Source organism: Myotis davidii, unplaced genomic scaffold (assembly GCF_000327345.1).
Source record: "Myotis davidii unplaced genomic scaffold, ASM32734v1 scaffold292, whole genome shotgun sequence".
Lineage (NCBI taxonomy): Eukaryota > Metazoa > Chordata > Mammalia > Chiroptera > Vespertilionidae > Myotis > Myotis davidii.
In genome coordinates, this window is record NW_006285042.1 from 3436981 (window position 1) to 3450535 (window position 13555).

The 13555-nt window shown below is 35.5% G+C and overlaps 1 protein-coding gene across 1 annotated transcript in view; it reads left to right on the forward strand.

The window, feature by feature from the left end:
- The window catches only part of PEX3 (peroxisomal biogenesis factor 3), a 29962-nt gene that overhangs the window by 9377 nt on the left and 7030 nt on the right, over positions 1 to 13555 (forward strand). Inside the window, exons 2-9 of the mRNA XM_006755384.2 lie at positions 3330 to 3411; positions 6927 to 6970; positions 8193 to 8317; positions 8601 to 8667; positions 8773 to 8827; positions 9585 to 9753; positions 11462 to 11532; positions 13060 to 13182. Of these exons, the coding sequence (XP_006755447.1) occupies positions 3330 to 3411; positions 6927 to 6970; positions 8193 to 8317; positions 8601 to 8667; positions 8773 to 8827; positions 9585 to 9753; positions 11462 to 11532; positions 13060 to 13182 (736 nt within the window). The remainder of the gene's footprint in view (positions 1 to 3329; positions 3412 to 6926; positions 6971 to 8192; positions 8318 to 8600; positions 8668 to 8772; positions 8828 to 9584; positions 9754 to 11461; positions 11533 to 13059; positions 13183 to 13555) is intronic.

The window sequence follows — 13555 nt, forward strand, 5'->3', positions numbered from 1 at the left end:
TCGTTCTCTCTTATAACATTGTCATCATAAAACCCAGTTCATGAATGTTCTGTGATGTGATGAGACAATACAGATAAAGTGCTTTGTATACAATACTCAGTAAAGAACTTTTTTTAAAATGGCATAATCATTTAAATTGATATTTAGCATTCAATATAGTGGTGCTACCAAGGACATTTTAATGAATTTTTAAAGACTAAGAACAATCAGTTTTGCTTCAGAAAATTGAAAAAGGTAGGTCCTGGAGTCTCAAAATATATCTCAGTTTGGCATGGATCCTTGTGTCAGTCTGTCCTCTCTGGAAAGCAGATACTAAGATGGGATTAGATGTGGGAGAAATTAATTGGAGGAAGCACCTATGAAGAATAAAGGGGAGGGAGCAAAAGTAGACAAGGAAATCCTTTAGACCACAATGCAGGTCTGACCAGTGAATGGAAAGGGAGAAGGAAAGAAGATTAGGTAAGAAGAGTCTCTATGTACAATGCAGTTCTCAGAAGGTTTCAGCAGGCCAGTGTGGAGTTCTCAAGCCAAAGTCCCCTGGTAGATGTGTGTCAGGATGGCCGAATGGTGTAAGGCACCAGACTCAAAGTTCCCTGTTAGAGGAGTCCCACGGGAATGGGCCTGCTTCAGTATCCCCACTGAGCATTCTCATTGGCTGGGAGCAGTGCAGGCATGGTAATGGTCCATGTAGGGGGGTGGCAGCTGTGGCTATCAGCTAACAATCTCCTCCCAGAAGAAGATGTGGTGGCACATTTCCATGACCATCTCAGCCCTCAGATGAATAAATAGCTGACCACAGGCAATTCAAAATAAAATATGGTAATCAATATAAGCCAAAATACAGGTTCTGAAAAACTTTCCAAATTAGCTTTCTGGTATGCATTGATAATGGGGTTACAAATCATGTGATTAAGATGTAATGGATATACTATAACAAATTTAGTACTTTTAGGTAAATGCGGCTAGTTTTTCTGCCCAAGAAATTATCTCCAACTTGAAAGATAGCATCTAATGACTGTGCTTCTGTGCCCTGACTGTTGGCTTTGTTTTCTTCATGATTTTACTAAAGATTTGGAAGGAATGCTTATCAAATTTACAAATGACACAGTGCTTGGGTGCATAGCTGGCACTGTAAATGAAGTTTTAGGATGCAAAATAGTCTTCTCTCATATAAGTGCTAGATGGGGATAAGTGAATTGTCTGCATTAAAAGTCAGTGGTCCAGATATAGAATTATCTAAGCTTGCTTGGAAGCAGGGTGTATGAGTAACGGTTGGGAATTCTAAATGAGCATAGGCTTATTCTGAACAAATAGTATGCTGTTACTTATTTAGAGATACTGATTTAACCTGAGACTTTAGTAAGAAAGTCTGTGGTTCAGATCAAAAGTAGTTACAGCATGCTCTGCAGTAGTCAGAGTACGTACGGGTCCATTTCTGCCTCTCACACACACGTTAAGAAGATACAAACTAGAATGTGTCAGAAGACGCTAAGTAAGGGTAATAATAAGCACAAACGCTTACTGAGCATTTCCATGTGCAGAGAAGCAGTGTTTTAAATGCTTTCTATGTCTCAATCCTTACAACGATCCTGTGAGGTACAGCTAGTGTCATTCTTGGTTTACAGATGAGGATACTGAGGACAGAGAGGTTAAGTTACTTGCTTAGGGTCATACACATACATGGCTGGCGAAGGGTTGTCTTGTGATTTGTGGTTGTACTGGATATGTTTATCATGGAGACCAAATGGCTAAAAAAGACATGAATGCTATATTGAACCAGATACAGAGTTATATTTGTTCAGTGTTCATACAGATGGCTAGAAGAGAAGAGTAGACTTGTCTTTGGTTCAATAGGCTAAAGTGGAAAGTAAAAAGCTCCTACCTCTCAGGAGAATTATTGAAGAGATTCTCCTCAAATCATGTTTTACTACACAATCTTTAAACTAGTTCCCTACTAACTCCATTTGCTGAATGTAGGACTCTAGCCTTGCTTGTTCTGGGAAAGGTAACATATCATGTTTGGCCAAATATAGATAGACAAGTACACTAAGAGATAAACCACCTTTTACTCAGTTGGCTCTGAGCTACTACTGGAGTTAATATTCTAAATACCTCAGGTGAGCCCTGGCAGATATTGCCCAGTGGTTGGAGTGTTGTCCGGTGCACTGACGGGTCACAGGTTCGATTCCCGGTCAAGGGCCGGTACCTGGGTTGCAGGTTTGAACCCAGGCCCCTGTTGGGGTGTATGCAGGAGGCAACCAACAATGTGTCTCTCTCACATTCATGTTTCTCTTTCTCCCTCCCTCTCTTCCACTCTAAAAAGTCAAAGGAAAAAATATCCTCAGGTAAGGATGAACAAAAACAAATAAATACCTTGAGTGATTTAATCATACAGCTTGAGGAAGTATGTTAAAGCTGCATAGTACAGTACTGAAATAAATGTCTAGAGTCGGTTAAAAGCTAAATGTTCTATAGAAAAAAATAATGTGGATTTTGTAATTAATAAGCCTTGCCTACAGGAAGTAAAAAACATACACTAAAGTTTTCCCTTTTAGAATGTGAGATTTATAATCGACTTTTTAAAAATTATTATTACTTATTTAGTGTTATAAACTCATTTTAAATTTATATGTGTACATTTACCCAGTATTTCGTATACCATGCATAGAGCCATAAATGAAACAACTCCTATAAATTACATGTAATCTTTCTTCCGTAGAGTACTGTATTTTATTTTATCTTCATGTTACTCTTGGGAGTTACAGGCAGTGGCCATTGGCAAAACTAGAACTACGGCTTAGCAACTCTTCATTCCTAGCCTGGTGACTTTTCCCGAGCCTATAATAAATGCTTATCACTTTGTAGTGTTTAATATATGTGTTTTTCTAAAATTAAAACTAAAATGTGAAGCAAAAAGTATAGCTAAAGATAAAAATGTTATTTTAAATCATTTTATTATATCAGAAATAGACTTTTTTTGTAAAGAAAATTTGGAGAGTACAGAAAATAGAAAAAAAAGAATCACCCATAATCCATAGCCCAGATGCCATCACTGTTGGCATCTGGGAATAATTCTTCCCATACTTTTTCCTGTGTATATTTGTTTACATTGCTATAATCATAGTATGCATAACATTTTGTTCACTTAACATAAGCAGATAAATGATTTATTAGTATATAATCCATTTTTATTAACATTAATAATAATTATTTGAAAACTCTAATCCTGGCCTTCTCCCAGCCCTTGTTAGTTCCCTAAAACAATGTGCATTTCTCAGGGAAGGCAGTCATAGCACTGTGACCTCTTTTATTTTCTGTTTGTGTTACAGTGCTGTCCATGCTTCCAACACTGAGAGAGGCCTTAATGCAGCAACTCAATTCTGAGAGCCTCACAGCTCTGCTAAAAAACAGGTAAATACAAGGTACAGTATTTTTTTACTTATATACTGCACTTAAAGTGTGTACAATTCACTGAAATACTTTTCAAACATCTTTGTTTCCTTGTTTTTTTCTTTCTAATTAAAGCTTACAATATATAGGCTTATTTGGAAAAAAATACTAACTATATCTTTGAATTCATATTTTATTTTGTCCATTTATTTATACTCTGCCTTGATGCACAAAATATTTGGGTGAACAAATATTTATATACATTCTGGTTTTTATATAAATAGATCTTATATCACTGACATTACTCAGAAATGTAATTATTGAGTTCTTATGGAATGTGTTTCTGAACCAAATACTAAGTTATGTTGAACAGTGGGCTTCTTAGAGAGTTTACAATTTAAGAGGTAAATCATGTGAACATGCATTTTAGGTAAATAAGGCATATGAACTTACATTTTATTTCATTTTTTTCTTTATTGATTAAGGTATTACATATGTGCCCTTATCACCCCATTGCTTCCCCCCACCTCCCTGAACTTACATTGTATATTATTTACAAAGTGAAGTACAAATACAACATGAGCAACAGTAATGATAATTTACCTTACCATGGCATTTTACTGGCTACACAGCACTTTCACACATAGGACCTTGTATATGGAGTGCAGTATGTGTTGGGTATTCTAATTTGGTGGTGCTATGTAAATTTGAGAAGAGCTCTAGAAAGAAATGGCTTCTTATTTTAATGGACAAGATGTAGGGATATGGTCTCAATAAATAAATTTTAATCATTGTGGCCTTACTGAAATATTCACCTTCCTAGTAATCATCCTTCAATACCCAGGGGAAGAAAGTGCTATTTTCTTTTTTTTTAATATATTTTCTTGATTTTTTTTAGAGAGGAAGGGAGAGAGATAGAGAGCCAGAAACATCGATGAGAGAGAAACATCTATCAGCTGCCTCCTGCACACCTCCCACTAGGGATGTGCCCGCAACCAAGGCACATGCCCTTGACTGGAATTGAACCGGGGACCCCTCAGTCCACAGGCCGACACTCCATCCACTGAGCCAAACCAGTCAGGGTGAAAGTATTATTTCTGAACTCTCTCTGTGCCAGGCCCAGTGCAGATACCATACATACATGCTCCCATTTAATTTTCACACTTGTTCCATTTAATTTTCACAATATCCTTGTGAGGCAGATTATTCATTCATTTTGCACATAGGACTTTACTGCTCAGATAGCTTCAATAGCAAGCTGGAAAATGTCTTTGAAACATTTTCTGTATTCAGAGAATACCTCCCAAAGTAACAATAGATTTGTGTACTTGGAAATTTTTTTATCTGATTAAAATGTAATTCTATGATAAGGGGTTTTCCTTCTAAATTTCATCTTTATTAGAGGCTGACATAATTTCACCATTACTTACAGATGTAAGTTCAGTTTATGTTAGTTCATATAATTATATGAAGAAGAAACGTATCAGCAGATTACTCCAAGTAAATCTTTAATTATCACATCTATGTCCATAAATAGGGGATAAATAAATAGTATATAAGTAGGGAATAAAAATGTATTTTAATTATCTTAAGTTTTAGTTTTATTAGGGAGACATGACAAATGAAATAGGTGAGTAGCACTTTTATAAAAGTCCTTCTTGGTGACTCTTTCCTGCAAGGCCCTAGGTTCCCTGTGATAATTAACAAAGGGTCTCTTTCCCTTTAAGACATTGCCATACTAGGAAGGAAGTAGATGAAATAAATTATAGTTTAAGACATAGTATGTTTGATCTGTCGTTTAAAAAAATTCAAAAGCAAAATGTGGGGTGAAGATGTGTTGGGCTAGAGAAAACAGGGATTAGTTTTGAAGGCTAATCTTGGACAGCTTTAAAGAAAAGGTGTCATTCCTCTTTTCTTACTCCATTGCAGAGAGGAGAATTTCTTAAGTTCCTAAGAGTTTAAAATGGGCAACAGTTCTAATTCGCTGTTTCCTTCTTATATCTCAGTATTATTTTTCCTTATCTTCCTTTTGATTTGAAATTACTGTTTGCAGTTTGAAGGAAAAAAAAATGTCCATTTGAAAGACATTTGCATAAAGAGGGAATTGAACCCTTACAAAGTATAATTAAATAGGCCTCCAACCTAATGATTGTTTTTGTATTAGTTTTCAGTCAACTAAGGTCTCTTATAAGTCTGTCAAGCAAGTTACTTTTCTCTTTAAACTAATTATGATAATAGATGATCAGAAATAAAGAAGAGATTTGGTAGTCTTATTTGTAAGCTTAGCAAATAGGCTTCCATCACTGTTTTTAGTACTTGGCATTCTTATTGAAGATCGATAATGACAATGATGTTTTGGTGACAAAGAATCTTTAACATCTTCTATCATAAAAGAAATAGAACACTTTGAAAGGATTAGTTTAATTCTTAAGACATTTTAGGATACTAAATAATTCAAAGTATGAATTCATGATGTATTTTATCTCTTTGAACGTATGTTCATATAAGTGTATAAATACACATATATGTACTATCTTAGTCTGCTGAAGAAGCTTAGAATTGCTACCCAGTAGTGATGAATATCTTTAATCAAAGGTTGCCATCTCAGACTACCTTTTCCTGCAACCAGGAAGTAGGACTCTTGGAGAAATAGCTGATTTCAGGTCTGCAGCAAGAAATGAACAAGATAAACACAGACAGTTTTTTTATGTCAGTAAGCAAGGAAGCTATCAAAGACTAAATGGGGTCATGTCAAAAGGATTCAGGAACTAACCTGAATAGTTCCCCCGCACTTGGTCAAAGATGGACAATTTGAACATTAATAAGAATAAGTAAAGTGACTTGAAATACATCAAATGTATATTTAAATTCATATGTCTGTAATGATACTTTAAAGCAAAAAAATACTTCATTGTTTACCTTTGAATGATTATAGAATCTACTTCATTATATGTAAAATGGTAAATGTGGGAAAAAATAAACATTGTTTCTGTTTTTCCTACATGATTTTATAATACATACTAGAGGCCCAGTGCATGAAATTTGTGCACTTGAGGGGGCGGTCCCTCAGCCCAGCCTGCACCATCTCACAATCCGGGAGCCCTGGGGAGCAGGCCTAAGCCATCAGTAGGACATCCTTAGTGCTGTCACGGAGTCAGGAGAGGCTCCCACCACTGCTGCTGTGCTCGCCAGCCAAGAGCTTTTGCGTTGAGTGTCTGCCCCCTGGTGGTCAGTGCACGTCATAGCAATTGGTTGTCCTGCCGTTTGGTTGACTTGCATATTAGCCTTTTATTATATAGGATAAGCATATGCTCTGAAAGAGGAAAAAAGACTAGAAAGATATATACCAATATACTAGTGTAAATAGTTGTTATCACTGGTTACTGAAATTATAGTTGTCTTTTACTATATTTTGTGGGTTTTGTTTTTGCAGTTACCCTGTAATAAACTATAATTAAATATACAGCTATAAAATGCAAAGTTTTCTCTTAGATGATCTGAATATTATTTTCATATATTCTGATTTTTTTCTTTAGGCCTTCAAACAAGTTAGAAATATGGGAAGATCTGAAGATAATAAGTAAGCTTACATACTCTATGACAGCAGCACATCCTTAAAATATTTCTAAAGGGAAAATTTTGTACTCTGTGTTGATGACTCTTCTTTATCTCATAGAGTTGTCAGGATTAGATAATTCTCATAAAACAAGTAGTTCAGTGTCTGGTCATAGAAAGTACTAAATGAGTATTAATAGTGTAGGTGGTATTATTGTTATTGTTATGATAATATGTACACCTGTCCTAGACTACATATACTTATACTAGGTACTGATATCTGCAATATTATACTTTAAAGTTTTTATTCCAACCCAGATAGTAACTTTACTTTGTACTGTGTGCAAACTTTCAGTAGTGATAAAAGTTTGAAGCAAAAAACTGTCCTAGCACATACATATATCCATGTCTTATAACTTCATACTATCATTCCTACATTTTCCCATCCATTCAACTAATCTTTATCAACTGAATCATGCTTAAGGCTTCCTGTTTGAAAATAAATTAAATCTTTGTAGTACCCTCTTTTTCCTTTGATCTATTATGCAGTCTCACACCCCTATATAATACCAAATATTTCTACATTCGCTTCTCCTCACTCCCACTCACTCTTTGACACACTACAGCCTGGATTCTACTCCCATGTCTCCACCCATGCAGATCTTGCAACATTAGTAGTAACTTTTATGTTGCTAAATCCACTGGACATTTTTCTCCTGTAGACCTCATGGCAGCAGTCAACACCTTTGCACTCTCCTCTGTTTTGAACACTGTTCTATACTACTGTGACAGTATGAGGTTCTCCAGATGTCTCCCTGTGTTTCTGTGCCTTCCTCTAATCCTTTAATGGGCTCATCCTCCTTTGCCTGCCTTTGAAAGCTGGAGTTCTTCCAAGCTTAGTAAAATTCTTTTAATCTGAATTAGCTCCCTGGGAAAACCAGAGTTCTGAGGCTGCAACTCTTAGTGCTTCGCAGTCCTTTCTTATTTAACTTTTTAAAGTTAATAATATGTAATCCTTCATTCAATCTATTGGTTATTGTTTTAAGAGATCATACCTAATGTACATTAAAAAGTTATGAGATAGACTTTGAAATATTTTGAATTGACATATTTTTGTATTTGAAACAGTTACAAATGTATTTTTAAGTCATCTTATGAAAAAATAACTTTAGCAATGATTCGTGTCTTTACACATTTATTTGTGTTTTAATAATAGTACCAATGGTTGTTTTTTTTCCTCTATGAAGGTTTTACAAGAAGTATTGTAGCTGTATATAGTACATGTATGCTGGTGGTTCTTTTGCGAGTCCAATTAAACATTATTGGTGGATATATTTACCTGGATAATGCAGCAGTTGGCAAAAATGGCACTGTAAGTGGAATAAACTTAAATAGATAGTGCCCTTTGTTTCAAGAGGTTCTAATTTTAACCGAATATTACTACTTTTGATAATTTCTCTAAATTAAATATCTATATTTCATGTGATTTTAAACTTTTAGCATTATTATTTTTTATATTTTGAAATTAGACTTTTTGTTATGTTAAAGAATTTTATATTGCCCATTCACCCAGGTCCTGAAAATCTCCGCTCAAGTTACATTGAAAATATTATTTACTAATAATATTGTGTAATTTAACCTTCTATTTTGTACAGACAGTCCTTGCTCCCCCAGATGTCCAACAGCAATATTTATCAAGTATTCAACACCTCCTTGGAGATGGTAAGATTCTTATTTGTGACCTGTAAACTAATTGTAATTCATTCATTTGTATTATTGAGGAATTTGAAAAGTAAACAAGGCTTTATGTTTGTTTTCTTTTAATAGGCCTGACAGAGCTGATCACTGTCATTAAACAAGCTGTGCATAAGACTTTAGGAAGGTGAGGCATTTTGCTTTGGCTTTTCTGACTTCTGATTCTAATGAATAAAAGAAAAATTAGATACCAGAGGGAAATGGGAGTGGAGGGTTGCAAAGGGTAAAGAGGGTCAAATATATGGTGATGGAAGGAGACTAACTTTGGGTGGTAAACACACAATGCAATATACAGATGATGTATCATAGAATTGTACACTTGAAACATATATAATTTTATTGACCAATGTCATCCCAATAAATTTAATTAAAAATGAAAAAAAAATTAGAATTGTTCTAGCGAAGCTAGTAACTTGACAAAGGTTGTTCATGAAATTCTTTGTAAGCTAGTAAGAGACATAACCCTTGGATATTGCATTGTGGAATCCATTTTCTTCGTTAGTATCGACCTTTTGATACTGAGGATAAACTCTTAATGTTTCATTGTTTTTATAGATTTCCAAACCATAAATATTTCGATTGTGGGGTAAAAACCTACTTTAAAATTTGCCTCTGAGGCTTTTATCTCCCACTTATACTGGTAATGTCTATAATTACAGTGGGAATTTTCTTGTGAAATCTGCAGCAAGATTTTTCTTGGCTCTGTAATAATGCCCCTTAACTGACTGCTGATTTCTTAATCTACTCAAGTGATTTCACAGTCAGCAGTTTCAGGTTTGACTGGATGAAACAGGATCTCAGATAGTAACCTGATAGGAAAAAAGTGTGTGTAGGATGTATGGTATAGTTTCAATTAATCCCAATTTCCTTTTCTCTGTTTCTAGTGTTTCTCTTAAACATTCTTTGTCCCTTTTGGACTTGGAGCAAAATCTGAAAGAAATCAGAAATCTCGTTGAGGAGCATAATTCTTCCTCTTGGACTAATAACAATGGATATAAATCTTTATTATGCCATTATATGATGCCAGATGAAGAAACTCCACTAGCAGTTCAGGTACTTAATTCATGACCATTTAACCAAAGCTCTTACTCTATATATTGAAATTTTTTACTGTTTCTTAAAATGTAGATTTCTGAGTCTCTTAAAAGGTAAATATTTGAAAAATATATATTTCAATAATTTAAATAAAACTCATTAATTTAGAAAACACATTTCATATGATTTCTAGTTAGAAACATTTATAATTTTAGATATTCAGCAAATTTTTATTATCTATTAGTTATGTGACAAGTACTATGATGTATGATTAGGATATAAAATGATTAGGACATGCTCATTACATGTGAGAAGCTCAGGAGACAAATTCAGTTCATGTGGCTAGAGAATATTGTATTTTCATAAGGTCAAGTAGCAGAAGATAGAGCTAGCCCAGCCGGTGTGGTTGAGCATCAACCTATAGACCAGGAGGTCATAGTTCAATTCGCAATCAGGGCACATGCCTGGATTTCTGGCTCATTCCCAGTAGGGGGCCTGCAGGAGGCAGCCGATCGATGATTCTCTCTCATCATTGATGTTTCTATCTCTCTCTGCCTCACCCTTCCTCTCTGAAATCAATAAAAATATATTTTAAAAGAAGAAAGGTAAATTTTAATCAGGCCAGTTACCACTATCACATTTGTTTTTTAAAATAAATCAATGATGGCAATATCTAAGTGGACTGAAGGAAGTTGTCATCTAGTTGAGAAACAAAGAAGGCCTAATCTAGCAGTTACCCACCATGGTGATGCTGCACCTGTGTGTTTCAGGCAGTTGTGATTTACGTTATTCATTGATTAAGAATAATAAAAATGCCAAAGAGTGCAGGTTCTGTATCTCATTTTAAAATAGTTATTGGCTTTTTCATATGTAAGTGGATTGCACCCATGCATCTCTCACTGGACAACTAGAGAAGGCTTAGACCAGAAAGGTCCCTATGCCATACCTTAGCATTAGAAGAAAGAATGCCATATATTTCATTGTCTGCAGGTTTCCAACCCCCTCCCTAAAGACCCCAAAGATAGACCTGTTGAGTGTTGAGATATTTTGTATTCATGAGGAGGCCAAAAATAAATTGCAACCTGTTTAAGGCATCCCTGCAGGATGGATGGAGGCTAAAATGAACCAGCAGAACAGATGGGACAGAATTAATAAAAGAAATAGGAGAAAACTTACTTACAAGGCAGAATCTCAAGGAGATGTGATAAGGGTATTTAAAAAGCATTCTGGAATTTTAAAATTCAGCTGTGGAACTAAAAACAAAAAATGATTCAGAAGAACAGATGTAGAGAGGAATAGCAAGCCAAATATTGCCTGAATTGAGTTAAAACCTGAAACTTCAGATTGAAAGGACACACAGAGCCCCAGACTAGCGTAGATTGGTCCAAAATATACATATATTTCCTGATAAAATGTCTTTCCAATAAAAGAAAAAAAAAAGCGCAGGCCTCTGCAACCACAAGGACTATTTTGTTCTTTGCAAATATATGCTAGAAATGTGTCTAAGAGGGCCCAGATAAACAAAGATCTTACAAAGTATTATGATTTTCTTTATCTTTAAAAACACATGAGTCTTTACAGTTCTTTTATAGTTTAACATTTTTTGCTTGTTGGTAGAACATAGACTTTAGGATTTCATCAACTCTGGAGTTTATTAATATGACTAGCTTCATCATAACCCTGTGCTAATATTTGAAACCTGAAGTGTGGCATTTTAATTTCATAGGCCTGTGGGCTTTCTCCTAGAGATGTTACCACTATTAAATTACTCAATGAAACTAGAGACATGTTGGAAAGGTACGTATACTGTATGTAACAGAGAACATGTGTTTCTGTTTTGATTGTACTCTTACCATTTTTAGTCCTTCTTGAAAAACATATTCAACATAATCTCTTGTCAAAATTAAATTTTGAATCTGTTGCCCTGCCTTTAGGTAGGATTTCCTACTGAAACTAGTGGTTCTCTTATTAGGGTGGGGAGGGAAGCAGAGATTTTTTTCAGCATACTCATACCTGGCCCACTTACTTCCCTAGCCTAGAGAGTCTATATATTAGTTGAGGGACTGGAAGATTGTGTTTATATTTTGAATAAAGCTTTCAGGGAATGATTCTGGTATACCCAGTGTATACTAGTGTCTCTCTCTCTCTCTCTCTCTCTCTCATCTGAACATCTTCCTTTACTCCTTCTCTCTCTATTTTAGGATAGAATATAATGTTTCTAAAACTTTGAGTGATAAAAATTTCACATCTTGCCCTAACCAGTTTGGCTCAGTGGATAGAGTGTCGGCCTGCGGACTCAAGGGTCCCAGGTTCGATCTGACCACCAGGGGGCAGCTCCTGCATTGAGCATCTGCCACTTGGTGGTCAGTGCGTGTCATAGCTGCCGGTTGTTCCACCATTGGGCCAAAACCGCCTCTCCGACATCCCCCAAGGGGTCCCAGATTGTGAGAGGGCACAGACCAGGCCAAGGGACCCCACGAGTGCACAATCAGGGCTGGGGGGGGACCACGGGCGGCTCCAGGGTGTGTCCGGCCCATCTTGCTCAGTCCCGATCAGCCAGACCCCAGCAGCAAGCTAACCTACCAGTCGGAGCATCTGCCCCCTGGTGGTCAGTGCACATCATAGTGACCGGTCGACTCTCTGCCCCCTTTGTGGTCAGTGCACATCATAGCAAGCGGTTGAGCGGCCTTAGCATATCATTAGCATATTACACTTTGATTGGTTGAACGGCCAACCGGCCAACTGGACACTCAGCATATTGGCTTTTATTATATATGATTTTTTGTGAAGTGTTAATATGTCATAACAGAAAGATCTTGAACTTTAAATTTAAAAAGGCTTGGGTTCAAATTCTAGCTCCCCCATTTACTAATTTCAAACTACTGGACAAATTTCTTTATCCCTCAAGTATCCAGTTCCTCATCTGTACAGGATAATAAAATGTTCTAAATTACTGGTATTTCATGATGGAATATGTAAAGCAAACCAGTAATCTATGGCTATAAGAGGATTTCTCTTTAAGAGTTTCTTCGAGAAGAAACACTATTACTGAAATTTTAAAAATAAATTGTACAAAATGCTAACCAATGTAAGAAAATTTAAAGAAGTGGATGAATATTCTCATTGTGTTGTGTCAAATAATACGCTCTCTTTTTATACTAATTTTTAAGGATTGACTCCTTGATATATTTTTATAGTGTTTTAGGCTGTAAAACCTAGATTGTGACTAGAAATGGTGGCTCTCAGTGGTAGCCACAGTTCATGAATTTATTTCCTTTTCCATTGAGACTCTAAAAAGTAACTTATCCTTCTTATTTTGTGTAGTCCAGATTTTAGTACAGTTTTGAATACCTGTTTAAACCGAGGTTTTAGTAGACTGCTAGACAATATGGCTGAGTTCTTTCGACCTACGGAACAGGACCTGCAGCATGGGAACTCCATGAATAGGTAAGATAACATGTAAAAATGTTACCAGTCTAATGAATACTCTAATAAAGTAGAGTTTTGGTTCTGTTTATTTTCTGTAACAAAAAAATCTTAGAGGGTAAATTTGAATGCTCATTTTTCAACAAGTTAAACTTCATTAACCCAATTACACCTTCATGAGTAGAACTATTTCTAGACTCAGTATTAAAACTTTAATTCCTTGTAAAAATTTTCCCAATATAGATATGTACTTAAATTGTGAAACTACCCTTCTATCAGCCGAATTCCAATTATTGGTATGTGTTTTTAACTCTTTAGAATACAAAACTGAAAATGTTTTAATGCATTCTCTAATTTTATTCCAGTTCTGCAAGCCATAATTGGCCTATATAAT